Source organism: Crocodylus siamensis, chromosome 1, assembly GCF_052110815.1.
Source record: "Crocodylus siamensis isolate JL-2025a chromosome 1, ASM5211081v1, whole genome shotgun sequence".
Taxonomy (NCBI): Eukaryota; Metazoa; Chordata; order Crocodylia; family Crocodylidae; genus Crocodylus; species Crocodylus siamensis.
This window is the reverse complement of record NC_143395.1, coordinates 272,010,634-272,037,956: the sequence shown is the minus strand read 5'-3', so window position 1 is coordinate 272,037,956 and position 27,323 is coordinate 272,010,634. Positions and strand designations below refer to the sequence as shown.

The window sequence follows — 27,323 nt, the reverse complement described above, 5'->3', positions numbered from 1 at the left end:
CCCCCCAAAATTACACAAACCCTGATTATGAAATCTGATGCATATGGATAGATCCTGGATTTTGAACAAGGATAAGGACCTTTGCTTGGGACAGAAAAACATCTAAAGTGGTTTGACTTAATTATTTAAGATTAGGAAAGTCACAGTAAAAAGTGGCTCCTTAATTTAGTGACAGAACAATAATAAATCAGATAGCAATACATATACAATACATTTTAAAAATGCCTCCTATGGAGGACATACTGGAGCTGTGAAATTCAGTGTTACAATAGGTTACCAAGTTGAATCATATAGCTGAATTGGGCACCTATACACGAGCCCAACACTTGCTCCAACTTGTTCTATTTAGAATGCATCAGAACAGCCTCAACTAATCGATTAATGGCAACAGTGCACAAACCGAATTGCCAATGAGCTGGATTGTGACACTTAGACATGCTCCTCCAGTTGAAGAATGTTAATGATGATTTTGTCAATATAGATACTTGCAAAGAAAAGCTTGAAAGTGGGATAGTGGTTGTTCTCCTGGATCTCTAGGAGGCAAGGACTGCTACTGTTGCCAACTCTATGAAGACAGTGGTGAGCTCCTAGCAAAGGGAGATGGGGCTGCCATTAATTAATTAATCAAATCTGCTGGAGCATGCTAATTGGCACAGTCCAGAAGTCTCAGGATCACATGTATTCAGAGTTTCCATGCTTCAAGATGGTGGTGGGAGTGCTTTAACTAAACCTCATAGAACAAGCTTTAAAGCGCTTCCAACACCATTTTGATGCATGGGACACTGAATACACCAGATGCTGTGGGTACTTTAATTAAAGTGGCTCCCAGGAGCTGCTCTAATTAAAGTACCCCCTCCCCCAACCCTGGAGCACATGTAAAGACGTCCAGATGATCACCTATAATGGGCCAAATCCTTCTCTTATTCATGCACATGGTTCTCTTGATTTCAGTACATCTACTTTTTAAGTGAGACAGCTGGACTCAGTACAATAGTTGTATGATAACTCTGACAGATAAAATAACAATAAAGGTGATCATAGTCTGCTCTGACTATACAGCATAGAATTTAACACAGGTGTACTTTGTCTTTGTTGAGTATTGTGCCTGGTTTACAACTCCCATCAGAAGCCCTCTGAAATGTCTAGAAATTATAGGAAGAAAACTACAAAAAAAGCAATGTTTGACTTGTATGTGTGGGTTTTTTAAACTGAGCTCTTCTTACATAAATATATAAATGGCTTCCATTTTCTTCACCAATGATAATAATAATTATACATTATTAGTATAAATTACAAGCTATATTTCAGTCTGGACTGAAATTGGCTATCCATTTCTAAGCCTTTCAGAATAATAGTTTTCCAAAGAATTCTATAATATGGAAACTTTGTGTAAGAATTTTTATCCCTTCTAATCTTTTCATAAAGGAAAATGACTAAAATCAATCACATATGAAAAGGGAATCCTAATGTCAAGAGCCCCTAGCAAAGGAAGACCCTGCTGCCATCCTTCTCTCTGCATGAGAAAGAGACCACTGCATGGAAAACATGTACTCTGCTATCCCACCTACTGATACCTCCATCAGGGATGCATTACTGCTCTCCTTTCTAAATGTTAATGGCAGTGTGGGTGACTTCATTCTGATCACAGACAACATTTGAGAGAATGAAAGTTGTCATCTCACTTTTGGGCATATGAATGGTTGGGAGGCCTGCTACTTTATCTGCTTGGTGCAGGTGTTCTTGCATTGAGGGAAATGGGCAGAGGGGAGAAGGTCCTTAGGTACTAAAGAGGGCTTGGCAGTATGGGGGCAAAGGGTTGCTGCTGTCTTGATGGTATGGGTAGGCTTGCTGCTGTCATTCTACCTTGGTTTCCATTGTGTGTGCTTGGTTCCTACAGAGCCCTCTACACAGTTGGGTGGAAACTGAGCCCTTTCTTCTGCTGGATGGACCCAAGTGCACTTGGAAATAAGTAGTGAAGAAATGGAGGATTTCCTCAGTCTGCCCAAAAAGGGAATAGTGCCAGTCCAGAACACAGTTCTTGCTGCTCCAGTATTATGCCCCAAGTATTGTGAGGGCAAGGAGGGCTGGGCCAGATCTTGGGGATGGGGGTCAAAGGGGCCCCTGCTGGGTAATGCTTTCTGCCTGAGACTGTTTAATGTTTGAAGGTGCAGGCAGAAGTGCAGCTTGGTGTTGTAACTGAGAAGGCTTTGCAGGAAGTGCTCTGAGTTACAACAATCCCCCAGACCAAACAGAAGCTCACTGTTGATTCCAGGGGCAGGGGAATCTGCCTGCTGGCTGGGAGCCTTCAGGATTTCCCCTAGCAACAGCCTCTTCTCCCCCCTAGCCTGTCCCTGTTTTCAGAATGGGAGTGGGGAAGGGAGGGGAGGGAGCTTTTAGGTGTTCCCTAGCTGGCACTGGAAAGTGGGGTGGGTGAACTGGAATCCCCTCCCCACCTGGGGGTGGGAGGAGGTGGGCTCCATCCAACCCCCCGGGGGGGGGGTGAGAAAACCCCAGACTAAACTCCCTCCCCTCCCATTCCCCCCTCCCATTCTAAAAACAGCGTGAAGCTGGGAGACAGTGTAGACAGAAGTTACAGAAGATGCTTTGTTTCGAAATGTCTTTATCTGAATTCTCATGCAATGAGGGTTCAGATTTTTGCCCACCAGGCCATTTTTGAAGTGGTCTGCAGCCATGCACTTGTGTTTTAGTCATGGCTATGAACCATTTTCTATGGCCAGATTGGGTAAACATTGTCACTTCCATCTGCACCCTGAAAGGTGGAGCCACATCTAGGTTGGAGAAAAGGAGATTAGGAAGGAACATGACTCGGTTCTCCCTTCCAAGCTGTGAAAAACTGCTAGGGGAATGCGACTGCTTTTCCTTGCTGCAGAGCACAGGCCTCCTGACAGCAGCTTTAAGTAGACACCAAGGAGGTGAAACCTGGGAGGGAGGGTAGGGGGAATCCCTTGCTTATTGTGAGGAAATGACAGTCTCCCTCCTGGGAAACTGGCTAGGCAGCTCCGCCTGTGGTTCTCATAGCAGACCTCCGGAGGCTGCCAGGTCCTGAGCCAGGGTGGCGGGGAGGGCCCTGCGTCTGCATTCAGCCCTTGCCTCCACTCCAGGCAGCAGGTCTATTACATGTGCAGTGTGCCTAGGTCAGGATCCCCCCACCCTAGCCTGCAGCCCGGCAACGCTGGCTTGCCGACCCAGCGGGGCTCTGCGGGGAGCCTGCCGCCCGGCGCACTCGGAAAAGCTGTGGCAAAGAAAAAAACAAAAACAAACAAAAAAAGAACAAGAGCGAGGGAACACGATCCCCGCCCCCTCCTGGTGCATCATCTGCCTCTGGTGGTGTTTCCCCACCTGCGCCCGAGACGGGGCATGCCTCGCTCCTGACTCAGTGCCCGCCTCGTGCTCTCAAGTTCAAGTTGTGGAAACAGGTGCCCCGCACCTCTTCCGCCGCCCCCGAGCCCCTGCCGCGGGGCAACCCGGGCAGCAGCGGGGGACTCCTGCTGGTGCGTCTGGCTGCAACCAGGCGCCTCGCGGAGGGGGGCGGCTTTTTCACCCCCCCCCCCCCGCAATCGCATTTCGACTCCAGCTCTGGATTCGGGCTGCGGGAGAGCCTCGTCATTTCCGCCGGCTCCCGCTCTGCCCTGCGTGCGCGCGTGTGAGGGAGACAGAGCCGAGCGCGGCGGCTGCAGGAGCCGAGCTCGCCCCAGCGGGTGCCAGAGCCGGCGTCCCGCGCGCGGCGCGGAGCAGAGCGCCACAGAACGGAGCGTTCCAGCGCCGAACCTTCGCGCCCGCGGCGTTCGGAGGCGCCCAGCTGAGTGTTCCACAAACGAACCATCGCGCCCGCGGCGTTCCGAAGCGGTCGGAGGAGCCTGCAGCCGCCGCCGCGCCGCCTCCTCGTGGTCAGTGGGGGCGGGAGGCGTCGGAGCGTGCAGCAGCAGCCGCCGCCTCCTCCTCCTCCCCCCAGCAACCGAGGCAGCAACATGAACTGAGATCCCGAGCAGAGGCAGAGCGATCCGAGAGGCAGCGAGCAGCAGGGAGAGGGGAGCCCAGCGCCGCCATCCTCGCCCGGGGAAAAGCCTCACGGAGGAGCCAAGCGGCCGCCGCCGCCTGCGGACACCTCGCTGCCCTCTCCTCCACCCCCGATCCCCCCTCCCCAGCCCCCGGGGGAGCTGCCGCACCGCCTCGGCCATGGCGCTCATTATGGAGCCCGTGAGCAAGTGGTCCCCGAGCCAGGTGGTGGACTGGATGAAAGGTGAGCGGGATCCAGGCGTGGGGGCTGGGCAGAGAGCGAGGGCGGGATGGGCGAGGACCCCCCCTTCCCGCTGAGCAGGTGCGGCTGCCGGGAGGGAGGGAGGGAGGGTGTGCCCGCCGCGGGCGCGGATGGAGGCTCCGGGCAGCCCCGGGGGGAGCAGGGCTGTCCTCGGCCGGGGTGGAGGTGCCGGCGGGGCGGGCTCGGCATCCTCGGGCTTCCCCCAACGCCTCCCCGCCACCTGCTCCCAGGGATCTGCCCCCGGGCTCCCAAGCCTGCTCGGGAGGTTTTCGCCTTGCGTCTGCCCTCCTCAGCGGGCTCTGAACGGCTCATTGCTACTGCGGGGGGACAGAAGTAGTGGTGATCATGTGTCTTCTAACATCCCCATCTCTCCTTATGTTCAGAGGCAAGCGGCTGGGCTATTAATTAACACCCCCCCCCAATAAAAAAGACCCTCTCCGGGGTTTATTAACCAGAAATGGCTCTGTTTTAAATCTCTCCGCTGGTCCAGTTGAGAAGGAAAAACCCTCTCAGGTTGGGGCTCGGGCTGTTCCTTGGCAGACGCAACGTGCGATGAGTCAAAATAAAAGTTTAACGTCACGCCGGACGCTGGTTAATAGAGATGACATGGTTTGAAGTGCAGGCTTTAATCCCCCCCCCCTTTTTGTGTGTGTGTGTGTTTTTGTTTTGTCCTCCGAGGATTAAAACGTTAAGCAAGATCAATCAGCCTGCAGAGAAGTAATGAGTGTGTTTCTAGTCAAGTGGCGTTTCATCCCTTGGGAGGATCACCAGAAACCTTCCCTGCCTCCCTGCTTAAGTTGAATGAAGCATTGGAGATCAATACCTTTGTGATATACAGTTTATTTCGGCTAGTAAAGCAATGCCCATCTAAAACCCTAGATGTTAGTTCAACTTCTGAAGGGGTCTGGTCCTAAGTTAACATACATTAATTACCCTGACCAAAAACTATATTTACCTTGACCCTCAGCCGTCTTCTTCCTTCCCCCCATAACTTAGGAGGATAAAAAATGGGCCTTGCAGAAATGCTTTCATATGATCTTCTGCACAGGCATAGTTCTAATACTCTGAAAGTTTGAATTTTTAAAGCCAGACTGCAGCTGTGTTTTGAATAAGTCACCATCTAGTATTATGTATCTCCCTATAAAGGCAGCATGACTGGATGAATATGGCTTTTGAACAACTGCTACATTGTGGGAGTTCTTCACAGCATGCTGCACTCTACTAATGTGACAGTTTCATCATCCTTAAAATTTCAGGCATATAGCATATGTTTTCAGTTATTCCACCCTAGCATTTATAGGCGTAGAGTTATAATTACATGCAGTAGACGTATATTTCTTGCTGTTTCTGACGTCTTCTCAATCCACAGGACCTTCAAAAAAATATACGTGCACAACATGGTCCTTCATCTTTTAAGAAATTAGAGTAACCAACATTTTTAAAGTTTTTGAAAGAGAATACAAATGATCAGCACTGACAGAATGCACCTGTGTTCTGCAAACTGCTTCATGAGCCCTATTTGCTTTTAAAATACTAATTCCAAAAGATAGAGTTTCTTATAGACGGTTGGGAGCTATCTCATACCAATATCTATTATGAACCTCCTCTATTGCTAATGTTTAAGGCCTCCTTTTGCCCTACGTTTTCGGGGGTGTTTGTGGCATTGCCATCTTTGTAGGTATTTTTTCTAATCCTAGTCCAGAAATGTAATAAAACTAATGTTTTGTTTCAAAAATAACATCAAGGTAGAAGTATCCATTACATATACTCTTGCAGATACTGCACGTATGTAGAATCAGTTATTAAAAGAATGCAAGCCTGTTCATGACTAAGGTAATAATAGCATTCAAAACAGTAAAGCCATTTAGCAGGATACTTGTTGCTGGAAACCTGTAGCTCTTACTATGTGATGTTTGGTGTGAGATATTAATGTATATATGAGCTTGGCAAACTCAAACACAAACTGTGTTTTTGATTTCGACATTTCAAAACTTGTTTTTAAAAACTACCTAAATTTTTTGGCAATACTTCCAAACTCTGCCACTGTCTTAAGAACTTAATTTTCAGTGAACGAATATATATATATATGTGTGTGTGTATATGTATATATTGCTTCAAGTATTTTCTATCTTTCTCTCTATGTACTTTGCACCTGAGTTGAATTTCCTTATGAGAGAAGATTCTGCATTCGACTAGAATTGTCTGTACAGGAAAACCTAGATAAGATGCACAACAAGATAGCCTTTGCCCTAGAAATTAGCGCCATAATATAGTGATGTGATTTTGTGTTGTACCTGACAAATAATGACTTGTTAAAGTTTTGAATGAAACAGAGTAATGAAAAAAGGTAAGTGACCACACACAATTCCCATCGTTTATGTTAAAAAGTATTGAGGATTATCTATTGATGAAATCTAATACCCGCTTCAACCGATCTGTTTTCTTGTTGCTTTAAAACACAAACATCTAACCAAGAAGTCTTTGAGAGCATCTTGGGGAAGTGGCTTATCTTTTAAAATAAGAGAAGTAAAGTGTGAAATGAATATGTCCCTCTGCCTTCAGACCTTTCAATGAAATATTGGAGAAAATAGATTGTGTGTCCTCGTACGAGTGAGGTCAGTTCTGGGCCGCATTACTTGTGATGGATCTTTACTACTGGAAATTAAGTATTATCGGAATAGCTTGTTTAGTGACCAGGATCTTCAGTAAACTATAGAACTGAGCTGGGCTTTAAAACCTTGCTTTAAATAGGTGTCCTTTTATGTAATGTGTCAATTCTGAGTAGCTGCCCAAAGAGCTACTTAGAGCTACTTCAGAGTAGGTTTCAGTGTTCAAAGTATTTTTTTTTTGGTTTGAAATTCTGCTGTTAACATTGCTTACTATTATCTGAAAATAAGGGGAAATGAAACACTTCAGTTTTTATTGCCTTTGGTGTTTGTGTGATGATGGTTTTACTGGCATGAACTGAACGTTTGCAGTAAAAGGCTCAATCTGGAATTCTTTATTCAGGGAAAAGAGCCATTACATCAGTGACATTTTGCCAGAGTAAAGAATAAAGGATTTGGACATGCATTGTTTTTCTCATTTTTAATATAAGTCAAACATTTTAAGCTTAGTAGTGCTATATAAATATTTCAAGGAGAGGACCCATGCAATATATAGGGATGAGATGCATGGATATTTTGTTGGATTAATGCAATTTCTTAAAACATGATTTTAATTTTTAATATACGATAGGTTTGAAATGGTGTCAGCAGTTGTCAGCATGGGTATTTTTGTATACTTCAGTTACCTCATCTACAGTAAATTGTCTGACATGGAACTGTCAGATAAGCAGCTGGATTGGCTTTCCTCTGTCTTCAGTACACAGTACATTATCTTGTACAGCAAAATGGGAAGAAAGGAGTATTTTAATACATGCAAATGTTGCATTTTCTTGCTTTTCATATATTTAATTAAACGAAAAGCAAAATATGCAGCATTTGAATGTATTAAAATACTCCTTTTAATTCCTTTTGAAGGCCCTTCATGGATCACTGAACTGAATTGATGTCAATCAACTCCTCTTCTTTTCATACGAGGATTCCTCTGAAGAATTGCAAGACATTGACACATTCTACTGCTAATCATTATGGAGAGTCATAGTTTGAGTTTATTTGAGAAGTAGAAGTGTCAGATACATTTCAGATTTTCTGTGGCATTGGGAAAACTCAAGGACAAGATTTAAGATATTTTTCCTAACTCCAAAATAAAATGCCTTTAGTGGATTCTTATGTATTTGTTAGCCCCTGTCCCCTGCCAGATAATATCTGTAGTTTGATAATTAGCTTGATTTACTATGATGGACATGGATTGTTGGGTTTTTTTTTAAAGATGACTTTATTTTTAATGTAATGCCTCTAATACTCCTTAACATAGAATTCCAGAAAAATCCATTTTGAAAAATCTAAACTAAACCACTGATGGATTTACATTTTTGTTTTCTTTCATATTCAACCAAAATAGACAATACATAAGCTATTCAACCATTACAAGTAAAGCTGCATGGCATTAATGAACAGAAGCTAAAATCTGATGTATTGGGCTTCTCTAATGGCTTTTTATGCTATAAACTGTTTTCTCCTTCATGGTATACCTTCTTTATAAGGAGTGGGGAGATGGATAGATAGATGTGATAAGAAATAGTAGCACTGAAGCAGAAGGAAAGCATATGCCCAAAATCAAGAAACTTCACAGGTTAACTATGCTTAATACTGTATAGGTATATAAATTCCAGGGAAAATTTTTATGCGTTTGCTTTGCTGTCATCTTTTAGCTGTGGACAGTTGTGCTGGAAGTGATGGATAGCTGCTTTTGGTGATTGGGCATGTGGAAATATGCTGTGATACTCTTCTGGTCATCTGTATAGAAACAGTGTGTTTTAATTGGTCTGTTCCTTCAAGTTGAGAGCTTTTGCTCTTAGAGTCCAACAGGTCACACAGTGATAACCTACTTGCCTGCTGGCACAATAATGCTGTCAAGTGCTAGCAGGGACTCTTGTGAGTACAAACTTTCACAGGGGTTGGGCTGAGGGTGTGGAAATCATTCCAGCAAATGTTGAGAGTGCCAGTAGATGTGGCTACTTTTCAGCGCTCTGTTCAAGGCTTCCTTTTTGACTTGGCTTTTGCTGTGTGGGAAACTATACAAAGAAATCCAAACACAACAAAATGACGTTTTGGTCAAACTAGTGCTCTGAAGGGAAAAGAGGTGGTGGTTACTTCTGTTTTTAGAAATGTGAGAGGTGTTCAGATGGTATTGTACCATATGTTCAGATGGAACCATATAAGCAACTAGGTATGATAGTATAGGAGGAAAAGCTCAGTCATGACTGGTCTGTTTTAGGTGGAAAATAATTTGGAAAATCCCTATGTTGCTTGCTGCTGCTACGGATACTGTTTTTGCTCATTTCCCCTTCACTCCCCTTCAAAAGGGATTTGAAATTTGTTCTGTCAATGTGCGCTTGTCAAGCTTTTTGATCCGTGGGTTGGGTTGTGCTAGTTCTGCTCAATCCTGAATAAACATGCATAATATGTTCAGCATTTTCTTTGCATTTGAAATATGAGGGAAAGCACTGTGCAGGAACTTTTTATTTTTTTAATTGCAGAACAAGATTGGGGAGCTTTGCATCTGATTTCTTAGGCCAGATCATTATCTTTCGTGGTCAGTCATTTTATTGGGAAACCTCAGGAGAATTTTCCTGTGTAGATGATCCAGCATTGCCCTGTTGGGCTAGGGAGGGAACACAAAGTTTTCCCTCTAAGAAAAGGTGTCATCAAATCTAGCAGATCTTTGGGCCAACAATGCAGAAGCCATGTACAATACTCTGGTTGGGGCAACCTTTCCCACGCACTAATGTGGCTCCTGTCCTGCAGCCTCTTTCAATTCCCATATCTATGACTTGCTCTTGGGAGAAAGTTGCAAAAAATAAAATAAAATAACCTTGCAACTATGTCAGCTTTTCTAGACATCGTCTGCAGGGGTAAGTTTGGGCAGATGTGCAGACTTCTGCAGGGCCCTTAGGGTGCCACAGAAGCATCTGGGCTGACTTGTCTGCTGCCATGTGGAGGCGAAAAGGCAGGTGCACACAACTCTAGAGACAAGATTTTTAATTTCAGCTCTTTTCAGATCCCATTCCCCCATCACATTTAACAAGTGTTGATCTCTTTTTGTAGATGGTATCTTTATTTTTATAGGAAAGATGTTTGTATTACCTTATCAACAGTGGTTTATATTATTATAGTTTATGTGTATTCCATAGTGCTTGATTTTGGAACTTGAGATAGCAATTTAATGGATGGGAAAATACAAATCATGTGCAACTTCTTATTCCTGGCTAAGGGTGTGTAGGTGGTTCATTCATTGCAGAGGAATGTGCAAGTGGAAGGATCTTTGCTGAGTGTCCTGATCTTTGCTAAGAGTTAAGATTTTTACAGGTCGTTAACATGAAGTGAATGTTCTGTCAGGACAAATGAAAATTCTGCAAATCCAAAGTATATACAGTACCCATGTAGCTCTTGAAGTGATGCCATTATACTGATTCCAACTGCAGTGCAAAACGAGAGAAGCTGTTGAAAAACTATGAAATATGACCATATTTGTATCTTTTAATTATGAAAACTGTTGAATTTTTTTATTTTATAGAGTTTTATGGTATTATATCTGACATGTCATCACTACAACAGTTTCAGTATATTATCAACCAGAAGGTAGGGCAGTGTGGTACCTGAGAGATTCATGAACTTCAGGTCTTTTTATCTGCAGTGGTAAAAATGCTAAACTTTTTACTTTAATTTACCATACCAGATTTCATTTGTAAAAGATTTCACTTTTAAAACTACAGTGAAAAATCATTGTTGAAACCTGTATGTGCTTAACTCCTTTCTTCTTCCTGTGAATAATATCCTTTTTATTTATCTTTGACACTGTGAATGATGACGGTCATTGATAGCTGTCACTTAAATTAGTTATGATTATCCTTTAAAGCATCTCAGTTTATGACTAGATTACTTTTTAAATGCCATGGTCTATTGGCTGAATCCATAACTTCAGCTTGATTTCATGTACATAACAATTCCTGTGTTGCCATAGCGAAGGCAGTGTTACATAATCAGCTGTTCTGCACTTAATTCAAAATGTGGTATTTTAAACATACCATGAGATATATATATTAGGCCAATTATTACTCTTCTAGGTAGGGAATACCGGTTGAGGCAATTACATTTATTTTCACAGCAAATACATTACTTGTGATTTTCTAATACTGCCTGTTTACACCTTTATTTTGCTTGAACACATTGTTCTGTTTCTAAAACATCTGTTGGTTTCAATATGGCCTCATGATGTATTCAGTTGAATGAATTTCTGCTACTTAAATGCAGTCCTGTGTTCCATGATTTGGATTCTGGTGCGTGGTACAGCGTTCTTGCTTAAACCTAGATATTTACAAGTGAGAACAGAGAATTCTTCACCGGAGTAGCTTAACTAGGGCAAGCTGACTGGGGCAACAGCCTCAGACACTGGCAGTAGGGATGAGGGGGTTATTTGTTGGACAGATGTTCCAACGGTCCCTCTTCAAATGTTCCTGACACACTTCTTCATCCCTCACATACTAGAGGTAGGGAATGACCGGAGGGTGAATTGCCTCCTCCAGGTTTCCATCCGTAGAGTGCCCTTATGCAAAAGGAATTCTGCCGTGGGTATACTTTTTTGAAAACCACTGTGGAGCTGGTCCTGTGGGAAGCTGAGCACCCTCAACTTGAATTTGCATTAGTGTGAATTAAGGGAACAGAAACTGCCCAACACCTTGTAATATTTGGCTGTTCATGATTAATGTTTGCTGCTGTAATGTTTGATGGTAATTTCCAAGTAAACTTAATGTAGGGGTGCCCAGGATTAAGCTGTAATTATGCAGCAAATTACTAGTATATTTTGTTTAATACAGTGAGATGCCATGTGATGCACTGTCATATTACACTTTTAAGGGATAGCCAGCACGGGTTTGTTGCGGGTAGGTCTTGTTTGACCAATCTCATTTCCTTCTATGACCAGGTGACCTATCACCTGGACAAGGGAGCAGAGATTGATGTCATATATCTTGACTTCAAAAAAGCCTTTGATCTGGTATCCCACGATCACCTCTTGGCCAAACTGGCCGGTTGTGGCCTTGGCTCCACCACGATCCACTGGCTGGGAAACTGGCTCCGTGGTCGGACCCAGAGGGTTGTGATTGATGGCAGTCACTCATCATGGTGCCCTGTGACCAGTGGGGTCCCTCAAGGCTCTGTCCTGGGACCCATCCTGTTCAACATCTTCATTAATGATGTGGACATTGGAGTCAGAAGCGGACTGGCCAAATTCACCGATGACACCAAACTTTGGGGCAAAGCATCCATGCCAGAAGATAGGCGGGTGATCCAGGCTGACCTGGACAAGCTCAGCAAATGGGCGGACAAGAACCTGATGGTGTTTAACACCGAAAAATGCAAGGTTCTCCACCTTGGGAGGAAAAACCTGCAGCATCCTTATGGGCTCGGCAGTGCTACGTTGGATAGCACTAGAGAAGAAAGAGACTTGGGGGTCATCATTGACCACAAGATGAACATGAGCCTCCAATGCGATGCTGCAGCTAGTAAAGCGACCAAAATGCTGGCTTGCATCCATAGATGCTTCTCGAGCAAATCCCGGGACGTCATTCTCCCCTTGTACTCGGCCTTGGTGAGGCCGCAGCTGGAGTACTGCGTCCAGTTTTGGGCTCCACAATTCAAAAAGGATGTGGAGAAGCTTGAGAGAGTCCAGAGGAGAGCCACGCGGATGATCAGAGGTCAGGAAAACAGATCTTACGATGACAGGCTGAAAGCCATGGGACTCTTTAGCCTGGAAAAGTGTAGGCTCAGGGGTGATCTGATGGCCACCTATAAGTTTATCAGGGGTGACCACCAGGATCTGGGGGAACGTTTGTTTACCAGAGTGCCCCAAGGGATGACGAGGTCGAACGGTCACAAACTCCTGCAAGACCGTTTCAGGCTGGACATAAGGAAGAATTTCTTTACTGTCCGAGCCCCCAAGGTCTGGAACAGTCTGCCAGCGGAGGTGGTTCAAGCACCTACATTGAACACCTTCAAGAGTAAATTGGATGCTTATCTTGCTGGGATCCTATGACCCCAGCTGACTTCCTGCCCTTTGGGCAGGGGGCTGGACTTGATGATCTCCCGAGGTCCCTTCCAGCCCTAATGTCTATAATGTCTAAATTCAGGCTAAGTTAATCAGTGCTGAAATCTGCTGAAATAATTTACTGAGATTTAACTTTCTGGACATAGAAAACCGTATTTAGAAATGTGCTTCTAAGAGTTGCTTACACAATTTATTATTCAATTTCAGATCCTGATTTCTATGCAGAGGCCTTCTCTAGGTATTTTACTGTTTCTAGCTATAGATACAATAGATAAAAATTAGCTCTATTATGGCAACTACCTGGTCTGTCTCAAAAGACCTCTTAGTTCACACAGATATTATTTACAGTGTGTAGCTTTTAACTATTGATATTACTGTTTGTTAATACATTGTTATATATTTATTCATGTTATAACAAGATCTACTAGACAGTGTCCTGTTTTAAAATAAGTCTTTCCCCGACTTGCCCTTTCCCTGCTTCCCCAATAATCTGTGTACAGTTAATAGTAATGAAGAAAATCTGCATCTATCAAGTCTAGTGTTGTGATCCCATGGCTGGATTCAGGCCAGGTTAATGCTTAAATGGGAGAACAGAGGGACAGAAAGTGATTTAAGGATCACTGATCCTGGTGATTCACTAGGTGGCATTCTTCCCTCTGAGTCAGTACTGCATCCATTTCCAAACAGGAAAGCAGAGAGTTCAGTGCTGCCAGATAAGATTACCTTTTACTGAAAAGCAAACCTAAAACCTTGACCACTTCTGGTTACTGTACATCCCTCAGCACTTATAATAAAGGTACAAATGTTAACCCAGGTTCCCTGATTAGAGTTCAGTTTAATAATTAAATTGTATACAACTAAATTTCTCTTGAGTGTTTCAGTGAGTAGAAATATCCTTCGCTTACTGTCTTGAATTGTGGTATAATTCTGTTGGTTGCTTGCTGTTAAAACACTTTTTAAGTAGCAATTGTAAGATTTATTTGTTACGTGAAACAGTTCCTCTGCACAGTTTGTATCTTAGTTTATATGCAAATGCTTTGATATGAACAGTCTAATGGAAACTTAAAATGTTTTTGTATTAAAATGTCTGGGTGGGCAGCTGTATGCAGAAATAGTCAATGGTATTTTGTTTCTATTCTCCCAACATGATTACATTGAGCCATGTTAAAATGTGTTCACTCAGATAATAGATATTTGCCAAAAAAAAAAAAAAAAGTACTGAGAATGTATATTTTATCCTGTTATGGACCAAAACAAAATCCTTCCTTATCTAGAAGTAGTTGTGGCATTGATTAGAGTCAAAGGGGTAGAAGTAGTGTCTAATAAATGTGTGGTTTCTTGTCCTTCCCCCACAACTTGCTGCATTTAAGCGTACCAACATAGCTTGAATTCTGGATGCTTGGCTTGTTATTGCGGACTGAGGCATGCTTGTACAACTTCAGTTCAGACCCTTCATATTTCTGTCCTCTTGAAATAGGCACATGTGCATAATATAGAGTTACAATTTACTAAGGAGAAAAATCTCCCAATCTATTAGACATATCCCTACTTTAATTCTTTCTGTCTTTTTAATTTTTAAAACTTTCTGTGAAGAGAATTGTGCCGCTCGAGCCATAGCATATCTTCAGAAAATTGTTTCCAAGCTTGAATGAGTTGGAGAGGGATAGGGGACCGGTATATGCTTTAGTGTTATAATAAAATACAAAATGAAAACATGCTTGTGTAACAGTCCACAGAAGTTTGCTTGGAAGAGTGAGAATGACTTGCCTTCATCCTAGAAGAAGATAACTGTACTATTACGTTAGTGATTCTCAACCAGGGTGTCTTGAGATCCTCTCCAGTGTGCTGTTGGGTGCCACACAGTGTTAGTACTGTTAGGTGTGCACATGTGATTTACAAGAGATTTCAAACAGGAATCCATACTGTTAAAAACACTCTGACTTGCTGTCGTGTGAGTTATTTGCAGCGATCCTGGTTTTCTCTGATTTTAAAAAACAAAAACAAAAAACAATCCAATTTTTGGTTAAAAAAAAAAGTAACCCCAAATCCACTTTTTCCCATAATTTAAATGAAATACCACTAATTCTAATATTATAAAAGCCTTAGTTAGGCTGTCTGTCTGTCCATAACGGTTTATTTGCACTCTAATTGTCTGTCTCAGTGTCAGCCATACGTTTTGCTGAGAAGTATCCTGATAAAATGATAGTAACAAAGTTTTTGTGGGAAGGTCTTTGAGGTCAAGGATGGGCACTATTAGCACAGAGATGAAAACCCATGTGATTTCTGATTTTCTTAAATAAAACATTCTGACAACATTCCATTCAGTGCTAATGGTTAAAATTTTGAAATCTGAGTATTTCATTGCTGAAATGGAATTGCAGTGCCCCGTGTGACCTTAATACAGAATCTTTTGTCTTTTCTCTAAGTCCCAACCAGTCTTATCTTCTTGTGCTACTTGCAATTTTTTGTCCTTTTTTTGCTAACCTTCCAGATTTCATATTATCAACATTTTGGGTAGAACATGCACCAAGATATGATCTACAGCAACCAGACCAGTTGGGCTACAACTAGGTAGAAGTGGTGGCATTTGAAGATTAATAAATATTTTGTTACTGAGACTGCTACATACATCATATGCAGATGACTAATGGTCCATAGAAGCCACTCCCTTATTTTTGTTTTTAAATGTCACCGACTTATTCTTAATTTAACCTGAGCGTTTTTTTGTCTCTGTTTTTTTCCATTGGACTTTACTGTGACTTTACTGCCACAATCAACAATCTTCCCCTTTTGCAAAATCTTACAAATTCAGATTCAGTAATTTAGCCGTTACTGTACAGTCTTTGAGTGCATAAGGAATTTTTACTTAGCCATTATTTTTTATTTTATTTAAATCATTTTAATTCTTGGCTGTTCAAAGAAATCTGTGATCACAGACTTATTTCTAGAACCCTGATCAGTGTTTCCAGAAGTATGATGTAGTACTGAATAATTAAAATCATGCTGTTTGTGTGTGTGATTCAGATCTGAAAAATAGTCATTACACCAGTATCTCAGAGAAATTTCTATATAGGTGTCAATCTGTGCATCCTAAGAAGAGGGGCGGTTTAGTGTTTCTTTTTAATAAATAAGGTTAGATGTGCTGTAGGGCTTATTGATATTTGGTAGACTAATTTTTAAAGGGAAACGTATCACTCACAGCTTTCTCAATGGTGTCTTAAGCACATGAGTTAGCAAATTGTGTGCTAGGACAACATTTGTGCAGACATATGAATTATCATGAAACCACAGTGAGGTATTAAGCAAAATAAAATAACACTTTTCTGATCATTCAGCTTTCACTTGTCCTAAAATTAGTGTTTCCCATAATTGTTTTTTTAAGTGCATGAGGTCATAATTATTATCTTGCTTCAGATGAGACTCCTGGAAAAGCCAATGGTAGTTAAGAAGTCCACTCAATGCCCTTGTTTGACATTTCAAACCTAACTTACAAATGCAGTAATTAAAACTCCCTTGTAAATGAAAATGGATTGTAATGTTCCTAACTCTTTTGCAGGCATATTTCAATGTTAATGTGTAATGCTCATTTAAGAGATTTAGATTGGGATTTAGTGAGGAAGGCAGAGAAAAAATGGCATTCAATTGCTAAACTATCGACAGAAGCAGGATATGGTAATCTCACTGATACTTTGTAAAATGCTATCTTGGTTAATAAGACCTTTTTCTGTTGTTACTTCCTTTCAGCCTCAGTTAGTTTATGTCCTCTTCATCTAAGCTATTCTGCTGCAGATCACCATAAGCCGCAATGAATTGTAGAGCGATGAGTGGGAAGCAGATAATACTAATCACATCTGAATGAGAAAACCTGGATGAATTGGATGGGAGAGAGGGGGCAGGGAGAGTGAGTCTTTGTAATATATATATTGAGGGGGGGAAAAAAGCATATATAACTCAAAGTAATATTTCTTGTTTTATATAATATGGACAACCAGTAACAGAGAGTACCAGATCTCTCTCCAGCTTTAATCAGAACCCTTCCCCTGCCCCCACCCCCCCAAAAAAAACAACAAAAAACCAAAACCATACTTAATACAAAAAGGTATATACTTTGATAATATACTGGAATGTACCAACATGTTTTAACTGGGAAAAAAAAATCTTGTGGACTGTGTTGAGAGAACTGACAGATTGTATCCCAAATCACAATGAAAAATTAATGTGCTCATTACTCCTTAATTTTATCTATACAGTGTATTGGAACTGACATGCATACCAGTTTCAATCTTTTAGATTGAATTTGCTGCTTAGAAATATTATTCTGAGGATTTTGACTTTTCCCACTTCGATTATGTTACTGAATGTCATACATGTCAATAATAGGACCTATCTTTTACAAGGTATTTGACACAGATATGGAAGATGTTATTTTTACCAACTGATTGCCTCAATGTGTGCCCTAATGCATTGTTTAAAATGTTCAAAGTCCTTTTTGGAATTATTGGTATATTGGGCAAAATCAGAATTACTCCCCTGAAAGAGTTAAAATAAGAGTGACTGCTAAAAGAATGCATTTGCATGTATCAAAGTTTACATCCATAATTAAATATATTTTTAAATTGTATAGCAAGAGCCAATTTAAATACATTTTGGCAAAGAGCATCTTTAAAGTTACTGGGGGCAGTTTATTATATTATAGGTCAAGCTAAGACCATTCTGTATTTTCTAGAATGAGTAACTTCCAAATTACTAGAATTTTTTTTTTTTAATAAATGTTTCTGAACATGATTTCAGCATAAAAGTAATTTTAACATCAGTGGTCTATTTAACATTTTAAAGTATTGGTGGATTTTTCAGTATTCTTAATTAAAAAGTTGAATAAAGCTGATCCCCTTATTCCCCCCAAAAAGCTATTAGTGATAGGAAATGTTGTTCATAAACAGTCCCATACAAGTAGACAGTGTTTGTTTCTTCATGTGCTCGAGCACAGTGAGGCCAGTTGATTATACTGAAATGTCAATTGGAACTTAAATGTGCTCCCTTTAGTTACAGTAATGTAGAAGATTAGATGTAAACTAGGCATTGAGAGCACACAAGACCGGTTTACAAAGATTGCCTTTTTTTTTTTTAATGCCATTTTGTTGTGGCATATCTGACTTTTAAAAATTTTCTTCAGGCTTCCTGAATCTAATTGCATTGTCTAGTCAGTGATGACTTTTTTTTTTCAATGGTTTTTATTTTTAACTTTTAAATGTACATTTCATAATTAAAGCAAGTTATTAGAGATTAGATTTTCATAATGGGATGCATGCCAACTTTTGAAATGAAGTCTTTCTTGTCAGAAGCTAGTAAGTAATAAGCTTAATAAGGTTTTAAAGATGTGTGGTGTAAAATGTTATCTTCTGTAATGAGCATAACATGGCAACAACCCATAAATACTAATTGTCATCTTCTACTGGATCTGTTTAATTCCAAGATTCTTTTCTTTCTTAAACTGAATAGAAATTTTCTTATGCCAGTTGAGCAAAACAAGAAAAAAATAATATCTGTCTTTGTAAATTTTTGTTTCCCACCCTAGAATGATGAAGTGTAGAAGTATTTCCCACTTGTGTAGATCTTATGTAAGATCAGATTTGGAACCTGAAACCCTGTCTGGGATTTAAGTGCCTAAATTGCCCCTTTTTGAATGGATGGGTCAGCTAAATCTTTTTTCTTTTAAGACATTGCTGGATGAAGAGCTGGTGGTCTTTACCTTATAATAGTCATGTGAGTAGAACAGTTACCTAAGAAGTGAGAGACCTGGGTTCAGTTCCTTACTTAGCCTTAGCGAAAGTAAATCCACATCTCTTGTACCCTAACCATTAAAGAAATAGGCAAAGTGGAAGTTGGTATCATTTCTGTATACTCTATGCCACTGTACATCAAGGAATGCATGATTCATGGGGCTGAGCGAGAAAGCACACAGAACAAAAAGCTTAATTCTGTGATTTGGGGATTGGAGTAGTCATTGTGAGAGAAGTCCTGGATTCTTGCAAGGATTATTTTTCTGTTTATTTAAGCAGTCAGTAGATAAAGTCCATGAAAAGCTCTGAAAGTAAGGAAAGATCTGTCCTTTCTCAGTTGAGCATCCTGTCCCTAGCTAACAGACAGGTTCAGTCTTGTGCTCTCTTGTTGACTTGCTGAGTCTTGAAGCTGTGCTACTGTGCAGAAAAGCATTCAACAGCAAGGACAAAGGATGCTTTTACCCAGACTTGGCCTGATGGGTAGGGCGCTCTCCTGTGTGGTGGATGTGGGTCCGAGTCTCCACAGGTTATTGAATGCAGGTTTTCCACTTTCTGGGAAAAGCGCTGTCACCAGGAGGGTTTTGGTTTTTTTCAAATGGTGGGCAATATAATCTCTTCCTTTGACCACACGTTTGCATGACAATGATCCTGGATGCTGTCTTCAGCTCAGTAATGGTACAGTCTGAGTAGCCCTAATATGGTTTGGGAAGCTTCATTTATGAATCCTAAAGTTTCAGATCTTGAGCCCTGGGGCAGTCTCTGTCAGCTGGTAACAGATCAGGGCTGTCCCAGGACTTGAGCCCTCCACCATGACCCCAAAGTGCCCCTCAGTGCTCTGTATGCATTGTCCCTGCCACTTCGAAGGCTCTTTGGCTCCATGCTGTCCCCCATGAATCCTACCTCCACCCCGTGCTCAGTTCCACCATTCCCCTCGCATCCCATTGAGTCTTACCCTGCCCCCACGAATCTGCACCCTGCAGAGATTTCCCATCATGCCCCCTGCCCACTCACTTCGCACCCCTCTGAGTATTTAAACCCCCTCAAACACCTTGGCCCCCCACCCACAATTGTACTCACTTGTAATCCCCCCTCACTCAGTTTCACCCCTGCAGACCCCACCATCTTGCTTAGGCTCAAACTGCCAGCTGGCCCCCGCACCATAGTGCTGCGGTCCCTCCACACCTATCTATCTCACAGCCTCCTTGATGCCTGTGGGCCGCCCCCACCTCCCCACCACATCCAGTCCCTCTTGGCCTCAGGGAGCCCTTTCCCTTCACAGCCCCTCCCATACATTTTCCCTTGATGATGGGGCAAGTAGAGGCAGGGTTGTAACTGTCCTCCTGCCATTACCCCATGTCCTCATTGCACTTAATTTTCACTGCCACCCACTCTCAGCATACAGAAAGAAATAGTTGGGTTTGTTTCAGCTGGTGGCATTGCCCCTACACGGGGAGACTAACCCCTCTTCTCCGCCCATATCTGACTTGATGTTTCCTTGATTGCACCATTGGTTCCACCTCCTACCGCCTTTGTCTGCTGCAGTAAGTAACCTCTCTGCTGCATCTTTACAACTCTGTCCTGCCCAGTGGCAGATCCCGGAGGGGCACAGGGGCATGGCTGTACCCTCCTTTCTGGCCACGTAACAGGAGCAACAGCCAGTGGAAATACCACGACCACCAAGACAGTTTTCCTACTGGCTGGGGAAAACCATGAACATGGCAGGGAGTAGTATCCTGACCAAGGTAATGCATAATTAGGCTCCCACTTTTCGCTTCCAGTGGGAAGATCTCAGCTATACACCAACTTGCTCCTGTGGCCATATGGCTGGGGCCAAGCAAAATTTGGGGGCATTCAAACCCAAAGCCTCCAGACTTGGACCTGCATATAGGATGTCTGCCTAAGAATTTGGAAGCATCTGAAGCCCCAGGTGGGGGTGGAAGTTGTTTGCAGTAGCAGGGTTACATATGGTTCTTGACTGACTCACGGATTTGGAATTGATTTGGCCGACATGAAAAAAATTCCTTAAAAATAATGAATGCAATCATAGAAAATTAGGGTTGGAAGGGACTTCAGGTAGTCATCTAGTCTCAGCCCCCTGTTTAAAGCAGGAACATCCCCAGCTAGATCATCCCAGCCATTGCTTTGTCTAGCTGGGTCTTATAAACCTCCAAGGATGGAGACTCCACCATCTGTCTGGGTAACCTGTTCCAGTGTTTTATTACCCTTTTTGTGAGAGTTTTTCCTAATGTCTAACCTAAACTTCCCTTGCTGCAACTTGAGACTATTGCTCCTTGTTCTGTCATCTGTCACCACTGAGAGCAGCCTAGCTCCGTCCTCTTTGGAACTGCACTTCAGGTAGTTGAAGCCTGCTATTAAATCCCCTCACAGTCATCTCTTATGCAGATAAGCCCAGTTCCCTCAGCCTCTCCTCAGAAGTCATGTGCCCCCTCACCAGTCTGGTTGCCCTCCCTTGAACTCTGTTCACATCCTTTCTGTAGCAGTGGGCCCAAAACTGGACATAGTACTCCAGATGTGGCCTCACCAGTGCCAAAGAGAGGGTTATTTCTATACTGAGTAAAACACCAATTGAAACTTCTGTAGTTAGCGAAGCAGTTGCTCATATAATATAATTCTGGGGAAAAAAAACACTGAAGCATTCTCCTATAAAAATTGCATGTAAAATATTATAATTTTTGGTTTAGATATACTAAACATTGTCATAACAGGCCTCCTTTTTATTGATAAGACATTTTTGATAACAGGCTGATGTAGCTGTCTAATTTTAAAAAGCTCCATTACATGCATCCTGTTTGGTATGTAGAAATCGTTTTCTCTTTGCCAGACTTATTTCTTGTTGATGCTAGTTTAATTGGATTCCACTGTCCTAAATCTGTAAACCTTAGAAATAAGGTATTAAAGCATTTTTTTTTACGTTTTGAAAATAGAGGTTTGTTAATCATGATTAATAGAAATAATATTTTTCGTTGTTGTGATGTACAATTGATTTCACATGCACAAACGGATAGCAAGGCAACATTGAGGGAAATGTGTGATATTATTTATTTTAAGTAAAAAGCATTACAACACAACATTCCTCAATTGGAAACCTTCCTGAGGCCTGTCAGGAAAGAAAAAAAAGCCTCTTTAGTAAAGAGTCAAAACTCTTTAGTTGTTTTCCCCCATGCACTCAGTGTCAGGTGCAGCCCTCTGAATTATTTTAAGTTTCTTATGCTGTTCCATTTGCCTTGTTGTTTACTGTGCTGTGTTTTTGCTTTTTTCAGGGCCTGTTTAAATGTGCATTGAAGGAGCCCAGGACTCCTTCCTATTGCTGACTTGGAAGCTTAAAAGCTCCAGGTAACATAGGGCCCCAGAAGTGCTTAATTGCCCATCAGGTTGAAAAGTAGCCAGATACCATACAAGGGAAAGGTAAAAATGTTGATTTGATGAAATAGTTTTTATTAAACAGTTTTTTAAAAAAGTCCAGCCAGAGTTTGTTATTGTTACTTTTTCCTTCCCTCCCCACCTCCACTTCTTTTTTGTATAATAACCTGCCATTTCTGTTGTTATGAAATTGGTTCCAGGACTGGGATTTTCAAAAGCATTTAGCCTTGGCCTAACTTGTAAGTGAAGTCAACTGGTATTTTAGTTTAACTTAATTTAATGGGAGCAGAGTTAGGAATCACCAAATGTTTCTGAAAATCCCACACAAGCATTCCAGTCGTTATGGATCAGAAGATTTTTTTGGTTCAGTGAATTTTTGTAACTCTGCAAAGAGCATTAAGCCAATAAAGCTGAGAACTGGACCCATTCACCTCAATGAGGTATTAACATTGAAACCTTGGGACAGCCATTTAGAAGATTAAACAGCAGCAAAGCCTTGGGCATTTTCTCATTGTCTAGCCTGTTAAAGATCTGATTCTATGGTCACTGACATATTGCACTTCAGATGTGATTAATCGCATACTAAGATGTGACCTGGCCACATGTTCATTCAATTAAGTGATAAAAACAGGAATAAATAACAAAAAAAGTTTTTACATAAAATATATGTAATTAGTTTTTGTGGCTGGTTTCCTGTTGCACCTTTAACTGAATGTGTGACCAGTGCTCCCAGGCTCCAGAGCACACCTCTAGGGGCTGGGGGCACTGGTTAACTGATCAGGGCTGCCAGCTTGGGGAACAACGTGCTTCTGTGGTTGGGAGCCCTAGTCATCTGATGAAGCTCCCAGCTGGAGGAGTGGATGATACTCTCTGTGTCTGAGAGCTCTGATCCCTGACTAATGCATTCTTTGAGTCAATATGGCATGTGTATATACCAGAATAATTCAAAATATAAAATGGCGTCCTTCAGAACACTCATTTAGTGGACTTTGACATTTCTTTAAGTTTCAACTTTTATTTTCCAGAAGATACTATGCCTTTAAAGGAATGTTAGGTTAGGCAAAGGATTACTTCCAAACTCATGAAACATTTTAAAGAAAATCTTTAAGTGGAGTAATTTCATGATTCAACTGTAACATGAAGAATTCTTAACATCAGATTCTATAGCTCTATGGAAAATGCACCAAAATTTCAACATATAAAAATAACATGAATAAACAACACAAAATGTTCTGAATGTACTACACACCATTTTAAACTTTATTTACACTAAAACAAACATTCTTAGAACAAAAAGTGACTGAAAGCATATTTGCCATATGCCAGCGGGTATGAAATTAGATCATACATTGTTTCATAACTGCTCTGATCTGTGTTGCTAGCTGGTTATGCCTAGAAAGACCGTATAACCTGTTGGAGGCTGATAAGCCCAGCGTACAGGGAACCATAAAGAAGGGTTAGTAGAAAGGTTGCTGTAGTACCTCCTTCTCAGCTTCTGACCTGAGGATGTACAAAGGTTTTTTACCCCTCACTCTTCCTTTAGTTTACTGGGGCTCTGGGAGAGAGAGAGGGCTGATAGTAATTAATGTTAGGTTTTTAATTGATCTGATAGCTGTCTTCATACTGAAATGCAAGGTTACTTTTAATACAGGCAAATCAAGAAGCCACTCCGTATGATCTACATATTTGAAATCCTTCAGTGTATCATGAAGGGAATTCATTTTAGATCAAGTGCTGAAACTAATATTGTGGTTCTGATGCAAAACAAAAATAAGGCAGGTAGTTCACTGGATAACAGTACAGTCAAAGGAGTATCTGTAATAATACCTTACCTTTTCAACATATTATTTGAACACTTTTTTAAAGTAAGCAAATAAAAGGTTATTAAGAAAGAAGTTGGGAATGTGTTTAATCCATGGGCAACTGGTGCCTCCCGAGTCTGGGGGCGGGAGCCACAGGTGTCAGCAGTGGGGCCGGAGCTGGTGAGCTCCCACAGGTGCGGCATCATCAACAGTAGCGGCCCAGTCAAGGGGGGCACATGCCGTCTTTACGCGTTGCCTATGGCTTAATCACAAGATCAGAAAAGTTGGCTATAATTGAAATGTGAAGATGTAACTAAGCGTTAGAGTATTGGAATGGCAAAACTTTAAATTTCTAGATTACCAGCTTAAGAAAAGAACATTTCTTTCTTTTTGGAAATCTTATTTTTAAAATGTGTATGTAAAAAAGGACCCCTATGTCTTCTTTTAAAAACATTTCTAGATGGTTCCTTTGTTTGTCAACAAAATTCTGGGTTTTTTTTTTTTTTTTTTTTTGAGTGTGATACATAAGGAAGTACTTTTTCTTTTAAATGAAATTGCTTGTTTACCATATTTTAAGACTACTGTTTAGTGTAGTGAAATGTTAGTCCTCTGACTGTTGCTTTTCTTTCCTTGTACATATGATCATGTAAGACATTGAATTTGGGTGCTGTTCCTACAGAAACTAAATCCCACAATTATAAATTAATTGGGAATTTATGAATCTCAAAGCACCTCAGCATACTCAGGCACAAGTTTTTTTTACACTTTTACCATATCCTTCCAAATACTTTAAAAATCAAACTACCAGCTCCCAGAGATAGCAGCTGTACATTAAAGAGGTAATCCTAAATGAGGACCTGTTGCTTTGCATGTACAGAACAGCACAAAATTTGAGCATCCTCAAATTAATCTGAATTTTAGTATTCCTACTTTAAGAAAAATTGGAATGTCAGGGGAAGGCCAAAGGCAATTTTTAGTAATCCTGGAAAAATCTGAATAGAATTGCATAGAATATACTAAACTCAGTTCCCATTGCTAAATGATAAAGACCTGCTGTTGACAGAGGCAGGCAAGGTTCTTTGAGTAGATGCAATATCTGTTATTAGACTAAATGGGTAGCTGGAAAAAAGTTCTTAGCAAGCTTTTGGGCTTAGTCACCCTTCGTCAGTGTAACAGGGGGCCTGCTCGGGGCCGATCTCACTGTGGCCCACCCACCTGTTCCTGGGCTAACTGCCTGTATCCTCACCCACTATGTCTTGTTGTTAATTAGTTAAATAGATGTTAATAAGTGGGAGGTTGCCCATTTCCTGCCCTGATGCCAGGGGATGGTGTCTGCAGCTCCATTCCTCCCCATACACTGCAGCCCAAGCCTCCCTGATGGCATCTATAGTTCTCATCATCACTGGCCCCCCCACTGGGCCCCAGAATCCTACTATTGAACCCCACCTGGATTCCTCTCCTCAAGCAGTCTCTTCCACCTTCATACCAGGCAACATAGCTCCCTGAACTGCTTCCCCTTTGGGTGTGATCCCCCCAATGGGAGCTTCAGCTCACTAGCCCTGGTCCACCTCCAGGCCAGTCAGAACCCCAGGCCCTCCGCTCTTGGGCATTCCTCATGGTGGGCCCCTGGCCCTTCAACCCTTCCAGTCCTGGCCCCAGGATGGACCAGTCAGGGGAAGTTCAGACAGGCCTGAGTCTATGACTCTTACTCCATGGGGTCCACCTTCCTGACCCTCCAGCAAAGAGGTGGGGGCTAGGGGTTAAGGCACCCCAACCCATCTTTCACCAGGGTGGTAACATTTCCTGGGGGTTCCTGTGCCACTGGGAACCCCACCAGACCACCCACTCCCAGCAGGGAGCAGTTTTAGGTTATGCCTAGAACCAGGAGCCTCCTTACCATCCCTTACCTCCAGAAGATACTAACAGCCCTCCAGCCAGGCAATGTTGTTGCCTGGCCCCTCACACTAGAACTACCCTGTTTATATGGGCCTTATGGTCAAAATGGCTGCCCTCATCAGGCACCTGGCAGCTGCCGGCTCCAGGCCCTTAAAGTGGCAGGCACAAACAGTGCCCTGCCACAGTCAGGCGTAGGGAGTCTCCGCTGGTCTGTGACTCCAAAGAATGAGAGAAGCTAAAACTGTGGCAGGTTGTCAGTGAGAATGTAAATAGGTAGAGATAAGCAAGACAGAAGGAAAAGCAGGGAAGGGTGGGGGAAGAGAGCAGGGGAAAAAAGTCAGAGGAAGACAACAGTGATAAAATACAAAGTGGAAAAAAGGCAGTCTGTGAAAAAGGGAATAGTTAGACATCAGGAAAGCAGGAATGAAAGAATCTAAAAGTGTGACAGGATGTCAGTAAAAATATATAAGGGTAGAAATAGGAAATCAAAAGGTAAAGCACAGGAGGGAGGGGGAAGAAAAGGGACAAAAAGGGCTAAAGGGAAAACACTACAGTGGTAATAATATAAGGTAAAGGAAGAGGCTAGCAATAAATGGTAGGGAACCAGGAATAAAGAGGGCAGAGAAGTGGGGGAGAAAAAAGAGAGAGAAAAGGGGTGTGGGGGGGGGGAGGGGAATGTAAGAGGTCGGGTCAGGCAGGTACCTGGTGAATCAGATGTTCAGTAGGTTGTAATGTGTCATAGATCCAATGTCTGTACTGAGTCCATGATTTTTAGTATCTAGTAGGGTTGATGAAGTGAAGTTCATAGGCTCATCTACGAAAGGTATTGTGTAAGTTCCCTTTGAGGATTAGAACTGAGAGATCAGAGAAGGAGTGATTGTCTTGTGGGAAGTGTGCCCCCACGGGTTGTTAGATATAACCGTACCTACCTATGCCCTTAGACCAACTTGACTACAACCAAAAACCCAGCGGTATCCTGTTAACAGAGGTTGCTAGACATTTATAAAGGAATGGTTAAAAACCTAAATATAAAGACTACTGCTATCTTCTCCTGTCATACTAAAAAATGAAAGAATCTCATGACAGGTAGCCAAAGAGGAGGTTATTTAAACTATGCATTGGTATGCAACAAATGTAAACACATTTTTAGGAAAAGAGCCAGATGAAGATGATGCTGTGATGAGCATACTCCCTGAAACCCTGAATGGCACAGGGGAGTGACTTTTCCTGTTAACATGAAGAAAAGTGACTTGTTTAAAGGGAGGGTCATGGAAAGATCACCTGAGCTATGGGTCCTGTGTCATGGGTGGTAGTGAGAGCAGAAAAGCCGAAGAATTAACTTAATTCCCTACAAAACGTCTGTTTTGATTTAATGCTGCAGGGTAATGTTTTTGTTAAGAACTAAATTTGAAAGCTTTGCCAAGGAAAATAATCTCTTGATTCTGTGATTCCTACAGGAGGATTGAGTAAATTTTC

The 27,323-nt window shown here is 41.9% G+C and overlaps 1 protein-coding gene across 10 annotated transcripts in view; it reads left to right on the top strand.

Annotated features, from left to right (window-relative positions):
• Positions 1–3,524: 3,524 nt before the first annotated feature.
• The window catches only part of CNKSR2 (connector enhancer of kinase suppressor of Ras 2), a 361,202-nt gene continuing 337,403 nt past the window's right edge, over positions 3,525–27,323 (top strand). For 3 of the 10 annotated variants that reach the window (XR_016444124.1, XR_016444125.1, XM_090062431.1), the window contains exon 1: positions 3,525–4,261. Coding sequence is in view for 8 of the 10 variants with exons in the window: in XM_090062431.1 (XP_089918557.1) it covers positions 4,198–4,261 (64 nt within the window). In the remaining 2 variants the exon portion in view is untranslated. The remainder of the gene's footprint in view (positions 4,262–27,323) is intronic. The other 7 variants (XM_090062423.1, XM_090062405.1, XM_090062396.1 and 4 more) reach the window with 4 other exon arrangements.